This window comes from Vidua chalybeata, chromosome 6 (genome assembly GCF_026979565.1).
Source record: "Vidua chalybeata isolate OUT-0048 chromosome 6, bVidCha1 merged haplotype, whole genome shotgun sequence".
NCBI lineage: Eukaryota > Metazoa > Chordata > Aves > Passeriformes > Viduidae > Vidua > Vidua chalybeata.
In genome coordinates this window covers 44572822-44592549 of record NC_071535.1, presented here as the reverse complement: position 1 = coordinate 44592549, position 19728 = coordinate 44572822, and the positions used below count along the sequence as shown (strand labels likewise).

Below are 19728 nucleotides of genomic sequence, written 5' to 3'. Positions count from 1 at the left end.
AAAGTTGTTTGGTTCATTGGGATTAATAAGCATTTGCTAACAAAAGATACAGTTGTATTCCAGTCTTTCTGGCAAGGCAATGTCAAGTCAGTCTAGTTTGTTAAATAGAAGCACTCTGTGTCATATCCTGTATTAGAAACTATAACCTTTGCTGTTATGTGCTGCTTATTTTGAATGTGCTTGTTACTTAAGCAAGCTGTAAACACTGCGATAGTTTATTCATGATATCTTGAATAGACATATCATAATTTCAGTTACCTCATATGTTAGACAATAATGGTGGAAAATAAAATAATGTGATCTGTATTTGCATAACATAAGGTACTTCATGAGCTGCTGCCACTTTACAACGATTTCAGTCATGGGAGGTTTGTCTAGCTGGGTGAGGGGGTCTTGCTAATTCTGTCATTATTTTGCTAATGCTGTGCATTTTGCTTTCTGCAAACACACAAAAGCAGTACAAACACTTGTACATCCTTCTTGGTACTTTATGTGCTTGTTAAATCACTTAAACTGGCTCAGTGAAGTCAAACCAGTTGATACCTTACATTTTTACATATTTTTGTGAACCTGTGGTTTTAGGATGCAACTCCAACTTAAGAACCCCAGTTCATTGTCTTGTGTACCATCTTGACTTTGGCAGTGTTCTACACCAACATATGGTATCAGAGTTGCTCTGAGTGCAGCACATGAACTCTTGGTCTCTTGCAGGGCTGAAGGAGGAAGAAGGCATGGCTACATGGGTCACCTGACAAGGATAGCAAACTGCATTGTGCACAGTACAGATAAGGGGCCAAACAGTGCACTAGTCCAGCAGCTCATCAAAGGTATTAATTCATGGTCCTAACTTTATCTTCAGGGCTTTCATTATCAAATGCTGAGGATATTAAGCAAACTTAAATTAGAAGGCAGCTGTTGGATTAAAGAAGAAAATAACTGGATTACTTCTGAAATATCCAATTTAAAGCAGTCATCCTTAAATAAATGCTTAAGTATTTTCATTTAAAACAGTGTTAAAGCTCCCTGAAATAGATGCAAAGAGATGCTGACCTGCTTAATTTGGACTTGTATGCTGGATGAAGTTACATTTATGGATTTAGGAGGATGTATATTTTCTTACCAGTATTTTTGGTAGAGCAGAAAAAAATATTTGAAAATTAAGTGATGTTTCATTGTTGATAGTTTCTAATTGGTTTGGTGTTTTGTTTCCTGTTGTAGAGCTTCCAGAGGAGGTGAGAGAGCGATGGGAAACATTCTGCACAAGCTCTTTAGGAGAAACCAACAAGAGGAATACAGTGGATCTGGTAAGTAGTGATGGGTAAGGTATGAAAATTGCTGCTGCTTTACTTGAACAGTTTATTTCCGTCAGCAGCACTGTCAGTCTTCCAAAACCCAGTGTACTTTTAAGGAGTCCCCTAGTTGCTGAGTTACGGAACTGATAATTCTTTAGTTTACTTTTCAACGAAAGCCATATTGTTAATATTTGTGCAGGCATAATGCAGATGATCAACTTGTAATAGCTAACTGGCTCATTACCTAGTGTAGCTAATCCCAGGCAATCTGTAAGGAGGAGGATTTCTTTACCTCTTCGAGGTTGGAAGTCCTTGAAAACTCCAGTGTGCTTGAGAGTACAAACTAAAAGTGCAGGTGCTGGTGTTGATTGCTTTCTCTACAGGTTGTAAATGACCCAGTACAAGCTTAACAGAAGACTGCTACCTGTATTCCACTGCCTGTGTTTCTGACCTTGCTTAATTAACTTTGCTTATTGTTGTGCACCTGCCACATTTCTTCTGCATGCAGTTGTAGCGGTTACACTTTTGGAAAAACACTTAAGTAGAAGAGGTTTGTGTAATCATCTTAAAAATACAGTCTAAGAGTAATCACTTGGAGACTTTAATAAGCAGAGGCGGTTTCTGATGTCAACAGACCAATCTGTGAATTTTATTTTACCTGACTTCTCTAGGAATGTGTGCTTTGCATGTGGCTTCATTAACTTTTGCTAGTCTTCTGTTATTTGGACTATAATTAATTGTTGAATTTGCTATTTCAACATAAATAACTGGAGTGTGATGTTAACAGGTGTCAATAGAAGCAATAAGAAATTCATCTGAAATGGTGCAAGTTGTGAACAGGTCCAAAAGATCTACATAAGGCAGTTTTTCTTGAGCCTGTGAATGCAAAGAATTGTGTAGTTGCAGATGAATGTTATTTTTCCTCTTGGTAGAAACTATGTCTTGGTCAAGAGCAAAAGAAGGATCATGTAAAGAGGAAGAATTTTAAGCTTATAAAATATGGCACTAATTGGCTCTTTAGATACATAATCATGTGCTTGGAGGTACTTGTTGTAGTAACAGTAAAACTTAATTGAAAACTTATCTCCAAATTCCGCAGTTTTGAGTAGGATAAAAAGACAAAGCATTAAAACAATTTCTTTTATCTGAAACAAACAAATACATTATATACTATGCCAATGATGCCATTTATTTGTCTAGGTTACTACCTGCCACATTCATTCTTCCAGTGATGATGAAGTAGACTTTAAAGAAACTGGCTTCTCACAGGATTCTTCTTTGCAGCAGGTGAGTTGAATTCTTTTAACAGCTTAAGTTGCTCTTTCTGTAAAAGTAAATTAAGTAATTTTTTAAGAAGCAGTGGAACTTCTATTTTCTCTCACAAGCAAATATAAATCTAGAAAGTTTAAATTAAAACCTAGGCATGTGTGCATGCACACAACTGTGTCTTACCAGACTCATAAGCATCTCTTTGAATTCTTCTGCTGGTAGTGAAGGAGTGGGAGCCATGTGGCACAAGATTGCCACTAGATCACTTAGATGGAATCAGATGCTTTAGATGCATTATTTGCCGGGGTTACTAACCAAAATCTTTCAGATCACACTAACAAGTGTGTAGTAACTACCTAATCTAATACTGGCTTTGGTATTTTATGCATTTTCTATAGTTTTTATAATAAGTAATTGCTTGTCTAAGTTTGAATTGTGGGTGGTGGCTCAATCTTAAAGAATCTGATGCATTTTTATCTGATTAAGTGCTTTTGTACCTATAAGGTGCACCTGTACAAAAACTTGATAAGTTGGGTGCTATCTTTAGCAGCTTTAGTGAGAAAGTAAGATCTTCTAATATCTCTGTGCTTTTCATGCATCCCCTTAGTGACCTGCTGTGCCTAGGCAATCCCAGCAGTTCCAGGTAGTTAATCTGGAGAAATGCAGATGGTCCAGTGCTGCTTCTTTCAAGTTTGTCTTGCTGTATACCTCCTCCTTTTATATATTTTTTCCTTTTCCTTCAATTTTCGTAATGCCTTGATCTAAACTTGGGGTTTTTTGATCGTTCTTTTGTTTTCTTTCCATATTCACTTTGTTCAACTTTACCACCATACTGTGTCCTCTCAGCTACCTAGGCAAGAAACAAAGAGTTGACATGACAGCTTTACTTCCTAGAATATCTTAGTGTTGGCTGACTTTACACATGGAAATAATGTTACTAAAAGTCCCTAGGGGATGTATAGTAATTTATAATTTAATGGTAGTCCTGAGAAATAAGAGACAAAGGCTATTGTTAGGGATCGGTGATGCCCACATGTACCTTAGTGTACATACCGATCTGCTAGCAGCTGACACTCATCTTTATTTAAAAAACCAGCACAGTTGTGTCAGTGACACTGCACTGAGATGTAAAATGTTCAATGGTTTCATTCTTCTAATATTTAATAGATGCTGCTGGTGTGTGTACCTGAGACTGATTTTGCTAGTGATATCTGCATAATAAATGTGCCACTGTGCTTTAGTATCTATATATAGTTTTCTTTTCTGGTTCTTACTACTTACAATTTCATGTTATTTTGAGCAAAGACAGCTTTTTCTTTTATATAGTGTTGTTTCTCTACTTCTTTGGGGTGCATTTGGAAAGGTGCTGGTGAATGTTAACAGATTCAGCTTCTTTATTGAAAGCTCTTAGATTGGCTGTCAAGTCAGTAAATATACGTAGGATTGTAGTTGATACTAGCTTTCAAAATTCAGAGGTTAAGACTTACCCTTTTATGTTTAGTTTAGATAGACTTTTATTTCTTTGAAGCAAAATGGGCAATAGATTTTAGAGTATTAGTAGAATCATTATATCACTGTCGTTGGTCCTGGGGTTGCCAGGCCTTTTCTGATTATCAGATGCAACAAATGACGTCCAATTTTATTGACCAGTTTGGCTTCAACGATGAGAAGTTTGCTGATCAAGATGACATTGGCAAGTGAGTATAATATTACACTGAATTTGGCTATAGTCTTGTGAATTTTCTTTCTGACTGTGTTTTTGGCTGTGATTTTGCTGGTGATAAGTACAAGCATTTACTGATGTGAAGCAGTTGCCAATCAGTCCTGTCTTTTTGTGCCATTTGTGTGCATTGATAGAAGCCTCCCTGAACAGAGGGAAGCAGCAGCTTCTCTTCTTTTTCTAATCTTCTGGTTGTGCCAATGTTGAGAACACTGTGTTATGAACAAAAAACTGAATTATAACTCTGCTTTTTACCAGACAGCTATGGTGCTCTTTTGATCTGATATTATTTGGGTCACTTTCACTTTGTCTCAAAGTGGGTTTTTTTCCCCTGCTGATGACCAGATGAATAGCTCTACTTCTGAGTTTTCCTGGAAAGGATGACAGGAACAACATGTAGCTGGGTGTATTTTTCTGTAGGGGAGAGTAAGGAAGGGCATTGTAAATCTACCTTTGTTTATAAGGTTGAGGCAGTTAAGACTGATTTCTACAAATAGTCTTCGGTGAAAGATGAGGAAATGAGAACAGTCTTGGTCAGATTAAGAAACTCCAAACTAGACGAAAACCAGCACACAATAAAAAACACCCCTCAGAAAAGCTGGTATCTTTCTTTGTAAGTAGATGGATGCAGTAAAGGGAAAAGGGGAGAATGGGGGTTCTTGCAGATGATGAAGTTCATAATTGTTTTTATAAGATTTCATGGCTTGGGATGCCATAACATGCAGTTAGGAATAAAAAGCATTACTTCAAGATAGCTTTTAGAAGGGTGTTTTTATAATAATCTCAGTGCTCTTCTATAAGACATGTTTAGTAAGTGATGTCTGACTGAAGCTTTTGTCTTCCATCCAAGAAGCATTGCTCCTTTTTTTATACCACAGAACCTGCTGAGATTAGAGATTAAGATATGATGGTAGAGGAAGTAACCCAGAATACTCCTTAACTTTGTTAGAAGCAAATGGATTTTGGGAAGGATAGGAATTAAAATTCCTTTAATTTCATGCCTTTGGAAGTCTCTTGTCTTGGTAGAAAGAAGATGACTACTTATCTAAAGAGGTCTCAAGACTTATGACAGGTACACTGATGATGTACTCATGAGTTGAATTAAGCTGTAGGTGAAGTTATTTTGAAGTTATGCCTTCTGTGCAAGAATCAATTACACTCTAAGTTACCTGCATAGCATTGTGCAGTAATACAGTCACACTAGCAACTTAGGTTCCTTTAGACCTCTTACTTTTCCCCTGCTTCATAATGCAATGAATATTAGAGGAGGAGTAATGTGTGCTCTGCTGAATGCACTCATGGCTACACAAAGAATATATGAACTCCTCTGATACGTAAAGATGTGTCAAGTCTAATATATAGTGTTATGTTTGGGGAAGTATTTCAGTGATTGGTTAAAAAATATTTTGGGGTTCTTTTGTTAAGAAACAGAACTTGATACTATTTTTCATTTTGTTCCTTCCTGTTGAAAAGGTCCTTTGATAGAAGAGTGAAATCAGTTAAAATATGTAAGAACTGCAGATTCAGATATTTGCAGGATTTTAAGGTATATCATGGTAGAGTGTAGTCAGTTTAGGCATTCGTTAGGCCTAGGTTTTCTCCAGTGCATAGCAATACAGTTTTTGAGATTTGGGTATATAATTTCAGTTATGCTTGTTTAGACTTGTTGCATACACCTAACTGTAGATGGCAATGTTCTGTGTTTTTGTTAAAAATATTTAACGGTTAAGAAAAAAAAAAAAAAAATCACAGGAATTCCAGGTCTCCTTGGTGTGTAATTTTGAACGTTTTCTGTTGGAGACTGTCTTTTATCTTCTGTTTTTAGATTATTGGAATATAAGAAACCAAACAGAAATTAAATGTCTTCATGTCACAATAGAAAGTCCTGTTTCATTGAGTACATTTTTTTTTGTAGTGTTTCTTTTGATCGAGTTTCAGACATCAACTTTACCCTCAGTACAAATGAAAGTGTAAGTATGTGTTCCAGTACTATCAGAAAAATGACTGTCTTTTAAGCTTTGGCATGACCTCAGAGCTGTGGTAGTGGTTACATTTATTCCTTTTAAGTGGAAATCACTGGAAAATAATTCCCTGCCTTATTCCCATATCATGAGATTTGCTAATTGGAAGACACTATTGTTCTTTCTGATCAGTATTAAGAATTGCTTCTAAGAATCAGTATTAGAATTCTTAAGAATTGCTTCTTAAGAATCAGTATTAGAATTGCTTCTAATTTGTATAACTGGGTTTAAGATTGGGCCTAGATCTGATTTGTGCATGTTGCACACTTGTGTTTTATGATTAGAAGCTATTTAAATCCTCAGTGAGATTGTAGTGACAGGAAAGTCAGGACAGAGTCTCTGAACCTCAATATTATTTGTTGGTTGAGCTAAAATGACTCCCCAGTACAGAAAATAAAGCTGGAGTACTTTGTGTCCTGGTTTTCTGGAAAGCTCTTAGGGGTCACTCCCACATCCCATTTTTCAACATGATGGAAGCTCCTAAGTGTTCTTTGGTCCACTCAGCTTGTTATAGTAGTCAAGTAAAACAAGCAGCACTCTGTATTTTCTTGACAAGCTTTAAATTAAGACATTCTGGATTTCTGCTGCTTTTAGAGAAAGGCTTAAGATTCTTTTCAGATTAGTCATGTATTATCAAGATGTTTACTAATGTAATATAGATTTTATACTTCTGCTGTATTTAGGGTAATATAGCCTTGTTTGAGGCATGCTGTAAGGAGCGGATACAGCAGTTTGATGATGGTGGCTCTGATGAAGAAGACATTTGGGAAGAAAAGCATATTGCATTTGCACCAGAATCCCAGAGGCGTTCCAGGTGAGAAGGGTGTTTCTCATCCAAATAGCAGTGTAGTGAGCCTGCAGTAATACACCTGTCCTCTGGTTCAGCCTGTCTCTTAGTACAGACTGTCCAGCTTAACTAGGTATTTCCATTCTGTGGAGAAATGAGTGGAGATGTGGCTCTAGTGCTTTGTTTTCCAGCCATAATTTGCAGAAGATGCACTTTGGGTTTTGTAGCTTGTTGGTTTTGGTTTTTTTCCCTGGTGTGTATTCTTTCCTTCTACTTTCAAACTGGCCTGACTAGCCTTGCTTTGGACAAGGCAGCCCAGCTCCACACCTCTATTAAACCTTGCTGTCCTCACAGTACCAGTATGGCTGTGAACAAAGGAAAATGCATTAAGTGGAAGGAGCATCTAGTCCCCACAACTCAGGGCTGTGCACCCTCCCTCAATAGCTGCTGAAAGCCTCTTCATGTGATCAAGTGAAAAATCTTAAACCTTGTTTCTTTGAGAGAGAAATGAGGGGAATACTAAGAGCTAAAAATTACACCTCAAGTGTTCTGTCAGAAATAATTGTAATTCTCTCTAGCCTGAAACTCTGCAGTATTTCATTGTGCCCAGGGTGTTATACTAAAACCAGAATGTAAACTCTCTCTTTGTATTTGAAGTTCGGGCAGTACAGACAGTGAAGAAAGTACAGATTCTGAAGAAGAGGATGGAATTAAACAAGACTTGTTCGAATCCCACACCAATACAGAGGACAAAATGGAAGTAGACTTAAGTGAACGTATGTAGCTTTTTTTCCCTGGTGCTTTGGGTTATAGGAAATTGTTAAATCTAGCAGCCTGATTTTGTAGGAGTTTCCTTGTTGGCTGCTTTTATTCCAACTGTCTTAGTCTTTCTCGCTTGCCACAGAACATGCGCATATTGGGAAGTTTGAATTCCTTACCTGTCTTAAATTACTTACTCTCTCTAAAATTCATGTTTCTACTCTTCAAGAGTTAAAAATGAGTAGTCAGAAAGGGGAGGATTAAATGCTGGTTTACAAATATTGAGTGCCTACAAAAACCTGATGTGTTACTATCCAAACCCAAAAGATGGTATTTTTACTGGAAGCCTTTCAGACCAGCTTTTTGTCTAACAGTGCTCTTTTAGAAGACTTCCTACAGAAGCTCAGTGAACTTGCATTGTTCTGGTTTCAAATGTGAGTGAAACATATACATCAGGAGACTCTTCTGTGGAATCTTAACTGATGTAATAGGTTGAAAAGTTTTCACAATCAAGTCAGACTAAACTGGCTTTTGTTAAACTGTCAATGTCTGTAGGTAAAAGCCCTGTGTTTATCTAGACTGTAAGGAATTAAATTAGAAGGAAAAGTTAAGGGTTTTCTTTTCTTTTGTCAGATTGGTGTCGTTGGCATCTGTGTGTCAAACAAGTTTTGATCCATGTGGGTCTCCTCCCATATCTGCCTGGGCTGGAATTTCTAATTGCTAGTCAGAGCTTCCTTTTCAGCCTGTTTTTTTGTATGTAAGTGTTAATGAAAAACATGTTTCCCTTGGGTAGGTGAAGTTTTTTGAATTGACCTATCCTAAATTAGATGCTATTCACAGTTGCTCCCAAATTTAAAATATCAATAAATATTTAAAGTTGTAAAAAGCCTTAAACTTTTCTGAAATTTAGCCGTGGTGTTAGTGCATGAGAAAGTATTTGAAGAAATTGAAAAAGGGATAAAAACTTTTGTGATCTTCATTATTATAGAAATTAGTTTGAAAAATGGTAACAAATATTGAGGTTAATTTCAAGGATAAAGCAGGATTGTACTTGTGATTTAATGCTTTATTAGTTTTGTTCTTCAAATAAACTTTTTTTTTTAGTGGAGTACTCTGAATTACTCATCTTAAAATTCTGCCTTACTAGCAGAATTTTTCTTTTAGGGAATACATTAATTTTTTTAACAGGATGTACAGGATTTCTCTGCATGTGCTTTCAAGTCTAGTTATGAATCTTGCTTCTCTTTATGAAATGTACATAGAGGAAATCAGTATTAGGCATATGTGCATTTGTGTTCCTTATAGAAATTTGTTCCTAATGACCCTGATGATGGTTTTTCAGCACCTAACTGGTCAGCGAACTTCGATGTACCCATGGAGACTGCACATGGTGCCAGTCTGGATTCTGTTGGTTCTGCTGTGTGGAGTACTGAAGCACCTGTGCCAGCTAAAGAAACTGGCTGGGCTTCCTTTTCTGACTTCACATCCTCTTTGAGGTAAGAATGTCAGTTACTCAGGGTGAGCTTGGTTTTCTTGGAGTGTCCATCTCTACACAAGCCTGTGTTGCTGGTGTATGTAAAGTGTGTGAATAGCGCTGTGTGTCCCAACAGCATGTGTCTGTATGATCTCCCTTTCCAGGATGAGTGGGCACTAGTGTTCTGGGCTTTTTTAGATTTCATATTGTTATGCAGCTGTGATAACTAGGATAAGTAGTTCTGCATGATGTTGAGAACACACAAGATAATGCTGTTCTTTTTTTGGATTGACACTACACTCTGCTGAATTCTTGTGTATGTACCTTATTAAATAGATGTAAATTTTGAGTTGGCAAATATTGGCAGTCAAGAACTAAATCCTTCTCATATTGGAAGACTTTGCTTTTATGCATTTGGCTTTTGACTTTCTGTCTGGGCATTAAAACAGCACACATATAAAAGTATGAAAAAGTATAAAAGTTTCAATAGAGAGCTATCAAATTGGAAAAATGCATTTAGCAAAACAGTTAAAAATATTTCGAAAATCTGCAAGGAGCTGGTGATACCTATATGCCTTAGTTACCAGGGACATGTCCACTAGTACTTGTAATGTAACAAAATCAAGTGAAAATAAGATTCTCATCAAATCCCCTCAGCTCAGTTCTGGTGCATTTTGCATTACTAGACTTCTATTTAGTACATCTTTCCAGCACTCTTAGAACAAACTTGCTTAATTCAGTTTCAGTGTAGTTCTAGGCCTTACAGCTCTCATAGAGAACTAATACTGTTTTAAGAACACTTCATTTTGCTATTCAGAAATGTTTCTAAAGTTTTTTTTTATTCTACTTGAAGCTCAAAAGACTCCTTAAGAAGTAATTCTCCTGTGGAAATGGAAACAAACACAGATCCAGGTGATCCCTTGAGTGCAAATGCAACTGCACTTACAACACAGCTAGAGAGTAAGTAAACTGCACTGCATTTCTAAATGCAAATTGCTTGATCATAGGAGTTGTACATAAGAAAAATCCCCATGAACTTCAAAATTTTAGGTTTGGACTCCTCTCTGGCTCTGCTGCTGTTCTGACAAGCATTGAAAGTGACTTTTCAAAGAATTTATGAACTATTTAAAATAGTTTCCAATTCAAAACAACAGCCGGTGTTACTGATCATTACTGATCCCTCTAAGAAGTTTGCACATTATGAACAGAAAAGCATTATAAAGAAACAAAGTTTGTAAGTTTGTTCTGTTAGAGAATCTTCTCACTTGTGTCAGCCTTTAGTTCAGCTGATGCCCAAAAAGAATAGTAGCCTCCATTGTTGACCTGTGTGGCAATAGGCCAGTAGCCTCAATGTGTTCAAATTTCTCTTCCTGCTCATGCCTTTCTAAAGCTGCCTTCAGTATGCATGCCCTAATTGTGTTTTACGTGTATGAACTGGTAAAAGGACAAAAATATTTTAATGAGGCTTTTTTGTATCTATTTGTATTTATTTGTATCTATTTGTATCTTTTGTATCTACCAGAGAGAGCAAGAAGTGCAGGTGAGAAGTCCAGGCACACTGGACATCCCAAAGATTTGTCAGTACTAGGAAGCTTAAAGTCAAATTTGTACTCTGTAGACCTGTCATGAATTTGACTGTACAGAAAAACAATTCGTCACCTACTAAGGCCTTGTTTAGGTAAAACTGTTGCAGTAACCATTGTCAATCAAAATGAAAAAAGCTACAGACTGTGGCTCATTTTTAAGCCATCTTAAGCCACATGTTCTCTCTATGTGGCAATTGGAGAAAGTGCCACATACATTCTCTGTAACGAAGAATTCAAAAAGTGTGCAAAACTGCAAAAATACTGTTCTTGATATATTTGCTTATGTGCTTGCACATGAAATAGAAACATAACCAGCCATATGCTGAATTGCTTCTATTTCTGCTTGCAGCCCCAGGAAGTGTTGGTATGGAGGCCAGCTCAGATGGAGAGGATGATGTGGAAAATGCAGACAATGTAACAGAGACAGTCATGAATGGCAGCATGAAGGAGACACTGAGCCTAACTGTAGATGCTAAAACCGAAACTGCTGTTTTCAAAAGGTAAGAATGCCAGTTTGTCTTCCCACCATGTAAATAGAACACTGTATCATCAAAGACAGTTGAAGTGATAATTCCTGAGGCTTTACTAGAAACCTTTCAAAGTAATTGTTTTGAAATTTGACTTCTAGTTAGTTACTCTAACATGCTACTTTACTTATCAAGCCTTAGTTTCAGTGCAAGGTTATTAGCAGAGGACTAACTCAGCTTTTGTCCCTGATGCACATTATTGTGCATTTTCAATGTACAGTTCTTTTAACATTGCACATCAAAACTGAGCTTTTAAAATTTTGCACAGAATTCTTAGGCTTGGATTGGAATTTCATACTTCTTATCCAGGAGGATGGAAGGCAGAAATTGAAGGCCAGCCAGGCACTGCTTTTAAGTGTTGCTCATCAGACACTTGGGTTGATCACTGTTGGTGGTATGCACAGTGGTGTTAAATCTATTCTAGAATATAGGTGGCACATGGAATTCTAGAATAACTGGAAGAACAACTTCGTAGTTTTGCTGTCTTCTGATACAAAGATTGAGGAATAAGCGTCTTACAACATGGTCAAATTGTATATTATACGTATATCAACACTGCAATCCTTTTATGAGAATAAATCACATTTCAGTGTTGTCTACTCCATCCCATCTACTAAGATATTGTGATCTCATATTTAATGATCAAGTGCTTTTTGTTTAGTATCAAATATTTATGTAGGGAAACAGAGGCTACAAACAGTATGACATGTAAAATTTTGCCTTTATTGAAGCTGATGTGTCCTGGCTCCACCCTGATGTTAACAAATTCGAACACACTGCTAGAGCATTTTGACATGCAGCCTTCTTCTCATTCTTCTAGAATAACTTCCTAGTATCTGTCCCTATTCTAGCTTTAAATACTAAAAAAAAATTGTCAGTATGTCTTGGAAATTGCTTTAAAAAATCAAACCCGAGTCGATTCCAGTATAAGAAACTTTTCCAGTGTTACTCCTTACACTCCCTGTTGTTTAAATTAATTTACTTCATTAGGAGAGGTGGTAGGAGATAATTCCTGAACTATCCAAAATGAATAGATCTTGAAAACCAAACAATTTTCTGTCACTCTTGATTCCATCCTTTTGGTTATCTGAGTGACTGAACTTGTGATGGTTTTTCAGCACAGAAGAGGGAAAACTTGTGACTGCACAGTGCTTTTAAATAAAATGGCATTGGTATAGGAATGAACCATAGTACTTTAGAGAGGTGTTGGGACTCTGTGCAGATTGATGTCACATGAAGCTATCCATAGTGCATTGTTGATTTAGTAAATGATGTGTCTGCTTTCCAGTTTGTTGTCTTTTGCACAATTCTTTTACATGGTCTTCACTCTTAGATATTCACAAATTTGGTTTAGTTATCCATGGTGTCTTTAAACTTCTCCTTTAAACTAGTTTAGCTCACATGCACTTTCAAGTTGTGTGACTTGTGATACTGGTGCAAAAACTAGCATGAGGAGGCAGTATCTAGTGACAGTTCCTGCCTCCCTTCATGGAATTACCTGCTGGAACTGTAGTTAAAAGGACATAGAGGTGCAAAGAGAATTTAGCATAAATGCAAAAAAGGTGCATAGAGTTGCCCCAGTCAGAAGGGACCTTTAAAGTTTATCCTGTCTAATCTATTATGGGAAATGGAGCCCAGATGAGATTACCAGGCATTCTGGCCTATTGTATATTGAAAATTTCTCGGATCTTGATTTGGAAGGGAAATGTCAAAGGAGCATACAAGGGGGCTCAAAGATGAGGTCTTACATATAGAGACTGTTCTACTCTTACAGACACATGCAGTTTCATAGTGAGTCATTGCTCAAATGGCATTTTTTAAACCAGCTTACAAGGAAAAGGTCTAAATTAAGGGACAGTTGGAGTAGTGAGGGGATGTTCCTACTCTGGCCTGTTTGCCTTTCCTTTTGAAAGGAAGGTTGCTTCCAGACTTCAGCTTTATCTAGGTTTCTGTCAATAGAAAATTGATGGTGTGAAGTCAATATTGAGGGGATTTATAAGCGCGGTAGTTAATTTGTGGAAAGCTGCAAAGGACAAAAATATGATTTCTGAACTTACTTCAGAGTGGAGAACAAGTGCGAAGAATGCCAGCAGAGACTGCCTCTTTAAAAAATAAAAAAACCTAGAACATCACTTTCAATGGTGATGGTGATGAGTATTTCATTTGGAAGGAATGCGGAGAGTATCAAGGCAAATGACATGGGGAGCTTAGATGGGGAAAACGTGATGAGAGACTGCAATGCAAAAGACAGTATTTTTGCAGGCGCTGCAGGATAGAAGGAGAAAAGAGAAGGATTCATTGAAATTTAAAGGATCCATGGAAAGGAGAACTGTGAGAATAGGAAGAAAACCAGCAGAGGAGATGGGCACTTCTTGAATAAATAGATTTGTTACTACAGAGGTAGAAGATTGATGTTTGTCTACTTCAGAGCTACTTTATAACTATCTCTTGCAGGTATATATGCTCAAATTTGTATTGTAGTTCACTCATAATGGTGTGAATGAGATGGAAGAGGGTGGAGTAGAGAGGCAGAAAAGTCTGGGTTTTGAGGCAAACCAGATTTGTTCAGTAATGACTTTTGAGCCTGCCTGGTTACATGGTACTGTCTTACATAGTGTGAGTGTACAGCTTTTTCACTGAACTTTGTTCTTGTCTACAAGAGGAAGTTTATGAAGTAGATAGTGCTGCAGTCTTTGTACCCCATAAACCATACATAGTATTCACTGAGGAGTTACTAAGGAGTTTATTATGTAAGATAGTGATGAGTTAATGATTTTGCTGGTATGTTTCATGGACAGACTTTATTAATGCTGGTTTCTGAGGGAATCTTGAATTTTTTATACTTTCTTCCATTTTTGCATACTTCTGGCTTCAGAGTGTTGAAATCCTATCGGTATGTATAGTAAAGGATCATGATTGTTCTCACTTCAGGCATCACATACATTTTTTTTTTCTTTTCTGATCCTACTTGCAATCACTGTGTTTCCTGCCCTTTTATGCGGTCAAGTTTTAATGGATGTAAACACCAGTGCATCATTAGGTGTTTGTAAAGTCTAGAGCCATATGCTTGATCTTCATATTGCAACCATAACTTAAAATCCATTTGCATGTGAAAAATGGACCCGTCTCAGTTTTCTCCTGTTGCCTGAAGTTCCCTATAAATGAACTTCAAAGTTAAATACATTAAATAATCACTTGCTTTTGTTTTATTTTTTTAAGTGAGGAAGGAAAATTGACTACCACGCAGGATCCTTCTTGTAAATATGTAGTAGAAGAGAATACAGAGGTTGCAGAAGAGGTCCCTTCAGGTCTTCAGCCTACTAACAGCAGTCCAGAACAGAGGTAACTGCATTCAAGGATGCCTTCAATTCTCTAAATAGCAGTTTGTGTGCTTTTCTAACAGGATTGATCTAAAGAGATTGAGTTTAGCTCAGTCTAAAAATGTGTTTGTTTTTATTTTATTAAATTCTCAAAAGTTGAATTTTCAGTTGTTTCTAAGACTCTTGAGTCATCAAAGGTGTATTTTTCTTGCAGGGAGTTGTAAATATCCACATTCTGTTTTGTGACGATGTTACCAAGTTAGAATAGTGAATTGATGCACAGAACTCTACTGCATGTTCTGATTGTACTCTAGATAGATTAAAGACATGTGTGTTTGACAAATTTAGATTCTGGTTTTTAAGACTTGTTTATGAACCAGTATTTAAGTAGCTCCTTTCTTCTAACGTCCTGCTCTGCATAAATCTCAAACTTGATCAAGAAGGGGATTCTAATCAGAAAAAACTACCCTGTATATGTAAAGTGGGAGACCCAAAAACTCTTTCACAGTGGATTTCACAGTGTCTCCTAGAGATGCTGTCTTTATCAAGATGACAATATTTTTTAAACATGGATAAGCATTATATTGTAGGTACTAGGTAATTATCTTTTGGGTAAAGATACCTGTCTGAACCGACAGGATTCTCAGAGCTAGCAGTTTGCTAGATTGCCTTTAGGTTGTGGGAAATCTCAAGGAACTCCTTTCACTGAATCCTGCTGGCTTCAGCAAAGCTCAGAACTTTCTCTAAAGGTGGCTGTTGCAGTAGATCCTCATAAGCACAGGATAAATACCAAGATAAACCTAATGGTGCTTTTGGGGCTCTATGTATGTATGACTAGTGGAAGGAGTCCCCTAGGTAGGTCTCTGGCTGGTGGCTAGCAGGAGTAATCTCTGCTAGGAGCCCTGTTCTGTCATGGACTTTTTTCCAGTTAGTAAGTGAGTGATGGTTGTGCAGACTGTCACACTTCCTGTCCATGCAACATTTGTTTCTTACCTTCCAGATTTCTCTAAAAAGTGTTTGCTTTTGTCTAGTGCTGTCTGTCTTTTCTCTAATGTTTACATATGTTTTTTAAAAAGTGTTTTTAGAGCTTAGCAGCCAAAGACTTAGCTAGGGGGCTTCTGCTGGTCATGTGCATGTAGAGCACGGACCCCAGAGTGGCTTCTCTGTGATGTCCACCATCAGAGAACAGGAGTAACAGGTAACTTTCCTCATCTGTAGTTTCAAGCAGTATTTGCATTCTTTTAGAGAATCTTCAAATGTATTCCATAGATTTGCACTGAATGGAAGTTGAGACTTTTTTTGCCTCTGTTGTTTGCATATTTTTAATGTCCTCATGCATTGGTTTGATCTCTTTGTGCCAGTCCAGAGCAATTGAGCCCAGATTTATACTAAACTTTTATATAGAAATGTATATACTGTTGCTGTTTTCACTCTTGTAGGTTTGCTCTCCATTTTCCTCCATACTTCATGAAAGTTTCATCCCAATGGACTGACATTCAAAGTACTTGTGAAAGGCTTTTTGTAGATTAGATTAATAACTAAAGCAATTTTTTTAAGATGCTGTTGTTTTTTCCTGTTGTCTTAGCTGCTGGCTTTCCAGTGCAACCTTAAATTCTCCTGGTATCACATTTTGCCTCAGAATAAGATTTGGATAAGTATAAGAAATGTGCTATTTATTAGTAATTCTCTGAGATACCACATCTCTAGAGATCACTTATTATATCAGTTAATGAAGACCACATGTTCTTCAGTGGTGTGCTGAGTTAATTGAGTGCTATGCCTAATCAGGAAATAAGGACTCCAGAAATGCTGGACTGCAGAAGATGATTGGGATGAGCATGTTATTAGCACATTTCCTTCCTTCAGTTCACGGGTTATGCTACATAGGATCTGGGGTTCTTGGTTTTTGATTTGCTTTTTATTGCACCTACTTGAATTTGCCTTGAGTCTTTTTTGTATACTTACATCTCTTTTTTTGGCCTCTTAGGACTGATCAACACACCTGTTTAGGAGAGGCATCTGTTAATGGCCCTGTATGATACATGATGTTTACTGCCTTGGCTGAAGAGAGAGAACTGATGTCCAGGTGTTTGAGTGTTTCTTGAGGATATCATCTAGACCCTGTTGAAGCCAGTCACTGCTGCACTAATTTCGCAAGGAATCAGGACCAGCAACATTTATATTCTAGATTTTAAGACATTGTACAGAAATTCATAAGTGTAAAAATATTGCACATTGCGAAATACCAATAATTTTTGCGTATGTTTATATCGTATTGTTCTAAATAATGGGGGGCCTGTGAAATAAGATCCTGCTACCCGTGTAATGATGACAGTAGTGTTACTATAGTTAAAATGGCTGTAAGAATAGTTTTATAAAAAAGTGAATACAAAAATCTAATGTATTTGAGACATACCTATTTGACAATTAGTGTGACCAAAGTATTTAGCAGTTTTCTTACATTTTTCACCTTGTAAAAAAGAAAAAGAAAATTCATGTTTTTTCTGAAAATGAAATGCCCTGTAAATGTTATTTTAGTTGGTTTAGCTGACAAAAGTGATTTAAATAAGAATTTTTTGGTGTTCAGCATTTTACAACAGGTTTTTTAATTGGTAATTGTTTTCTGTATCGTTCTAAACAGATCTAAAAATGTAAGTCTATTGGTAGAAATTTTAAGTATTTATTGCAACAGCTTAGTTGACAAATTGATGTTACTGTAAAGCCATATGTTCTGTTAAGTCTAGTTTGCTTGAAACAATACCTTCCAGGTGAAACACTAGAATATTTGGAGTGCACATGGCTTGTTGTGTTTAAGTGGTTCACCTGCCTTTAAACAGTTCACCAAGATTTAGTTTAATACCAAGAATTATACAATGAAACATTTCAGAACAATCTGCGTATTTAAAACGCTATAATCCTTTTAGACAAGTCAAGTAAAATAAATGCTCATGCTGCTAATGTAATTACAGTATCTGCATTTTAAAAGTAAATAGTGTTTTTAATACAAATTTTGGCAGCAGAGCATGTTAATTGGTAATTTTCACTGTACTGATCTGTGTGAGGCTTTCATTTGTATGTTCTAAACCAGTTTTTTCACAGCTGGTTTGTGTATATATATATAGTGATTATGGAAACTAATTCTGTGTAATTTATAATTTTCTATGTCAGTGTAAAATTCCAACAGCCTTCTCAAACAGAAGCAATATACTGTATATTGCCACATTGTCTGGTGAAAGGGTTAAAATACTCCTGCACTTTTAGATGCAAAACCATTTTTGTTTCTGTAATAGTCATACTCATTCATTTTTTACATAATTTGTTTTCCTGACCAGTATTTAAAGCCAAAAGGATATTCTAAACAATGGCCAATGATTTATTTTAGAAGGCGTCCCAAACAAGGTGCCCAAACATTACATTGCGTACAGAAATAAAAAACCCACATGTATGTCACTGCCCTTATTGCTTTCTCTTTTGCATTTTTGACAATGTTCAGTGCACTTGTCCTGGGAAGTTTTTGCAAAGTGATCAGTTGTGTGAAAATGAAGGGGTAAAACCACAATATCATAAGTGGAATTGGTAACTATAGTTGCCCTTTTATTTGTACTTTATAAATGATGGAATCCAGTCAGTTTCAAAGTTTTCTTTATCAGTTCAGAATTACTTTCAGATCAGCTTGACCAAAACCATTTTGTGTGTTGGCTTTAAGGTTGGCAGCTGTCCTCTTGTCACTTTCTTTTGTCACTGAACAAGCAGCTTTGGAAACAAAACTGCTCATTTTGACGCATGAATTGGAGTCGAGTAGAAATTCCAAAAACAGGCAAGCAGCAAGTTGGTTTGCGTAAGTTTGATGCTTGTAAGGAGAAAAACTTGCATCCTTTCCAGTGGAACTATTTGTCCCCTGCTAAAAGGTTGATTTATCTTGCTCTGTAGCCGTGAAAACTGGAGAACACAGTAGATGAAATTGAATCTGGGCCCTGTTGTCTTCAGTTCAGCAGTATTGTACTTGTCCTTCTGTTCACAAACTGTAATATCAGTCCACTGTTTTGAGGAAGTGTAGGGTGTGTTTTACCCACTCATTCTATTACTTGCACAAGGAATCTGGAACTTGAAAGCATTGGAGGTGTGTTTGGGGAGGTCTGTGGGTGGGTGTAAACACACCTCTTCTGCCATCTTTTATCAACACTGCTGCTGATCTGCTGCTCACATAGCCTTACAAAGGTTTGAACATACTGCGAGAATCCTGAATGCCTGTTACCCAGCCCATTTAATCAGATTTGGCTTGCATGCAATGGAATTTGAATCTTCTTTAAGAAAAGGTATTTTTATGCATTTGCAGCATAGACTGAAGTCTAATACCTTTTGAGTTCCTACCTTTTGAGTACAGGTTTGAGTTCCTACAGTGTTTTTAGCAGCAATTAGGATGAAATGAGCTTGCTTTGAAAGGCTTGTCCACTGCCACATTCCACAGCGCTCTTTGAAATGGCTAAAGGCTCAGTCACTTGAAACTGAGGAATAATGATGTTGGTTGATGTCAATGGGCAGTGGATTTAACCCTTGGGGTTTCACTGGTAAAGGATTTTTACTCAAGCAAGAGTATGTTTCAAAAGTGGCTAGACCAGTAATATCTGTAGTAGCTCATTGCCTCTTCCCATCTGGCAGAGTGGATGAATCATGCCTTCTTGACCAGTGAAGCTATTATTTTTAAGTGTAAGCCCTGAATTAGTTTTATAGCAAGATTCTTCCATTTAAGTAAAAGCATAAGTCATCATCTTGACTAACATTGCTATTAATTCACTGAAAAAATAACAGGATAGTGGAAACAAATCTCATTATGTCATCATACGTGGAATCCCATGTGTCCATGCTCTTGAGTGAAGTCTACATTTTTGCACCTATTAAACCTTGTATCTACCTCTTGAAAACAGTGACTTCTGTGTCGTCATCTGCATACTTCTGTAGAAACTTAGTGACAT

The 19728-nt window shown here is 36.9% G+C and overlaps 1 protein-coding gene across 8 annotated transcripts in view; it reads left to right on the top strand.

Moving 5' to 3' along the window:
* The window catches only part of PPP6R3 (protein phosphatase 6 regulatory subunit 3), a 58141-nt gene extending 39931 nt beyond the window's left edge, over window positions 1–18210 (top strand). For 3 of the 8 annotated variants that reach the window (XM_053946204.1, XM_053946197.1, XM_053946202.1), the window contains 12 exons: window positions 712–827; window positions 1219–1304; window positions 2493–2579; window positions 4161–4258; window positions 6197–6251; window positions 6986–7116; window positions 7747–7865; window positions 9191–9344; window positions 10176–10282; window positions 11258–11408; window positions 14655–14777; window positions 16743–18210. In XM_053946204.1, coding sequence (XP_053802179.1) covers window positions 712–827; window positions 1219–1304; window positions 2493–2579; window positions 4161–4258; window positions 6197–6251; window positions 6986–7116; window positions 7747–7865; window positions 9191–9344; window positions 10176–10282; window positions 11258–11408; window positions 14655–14777; window positions 16743–16794 — 1279 coding nt within the window. In that variant the 3' untranslated portion in view covers window positions 16795–18210. Of the gene's footprint in view, window positions 1–711; window positions 828–1218; window positions 1305–2492; window positions 2580–4160; window positions 4259–6196; window positions 6252–6985; window positions 7117–7746; window positions 7866–9190; window positions 9345–10175; window positions 10283–11257; window positions 11409–13697; window positions 13890–14310; window positions 14329–14654; window positions 14778–16742 lie in introns of those variants that run through there. The other 5 variants (XM_053946198.1, XM_053946201.1, XM_053946203.1 and 2 more) reach the window with 3 other exon arrangements.
* The last annotated feature ends 1518 nt before the right edge of the window (window positions 18211–19728 follow it).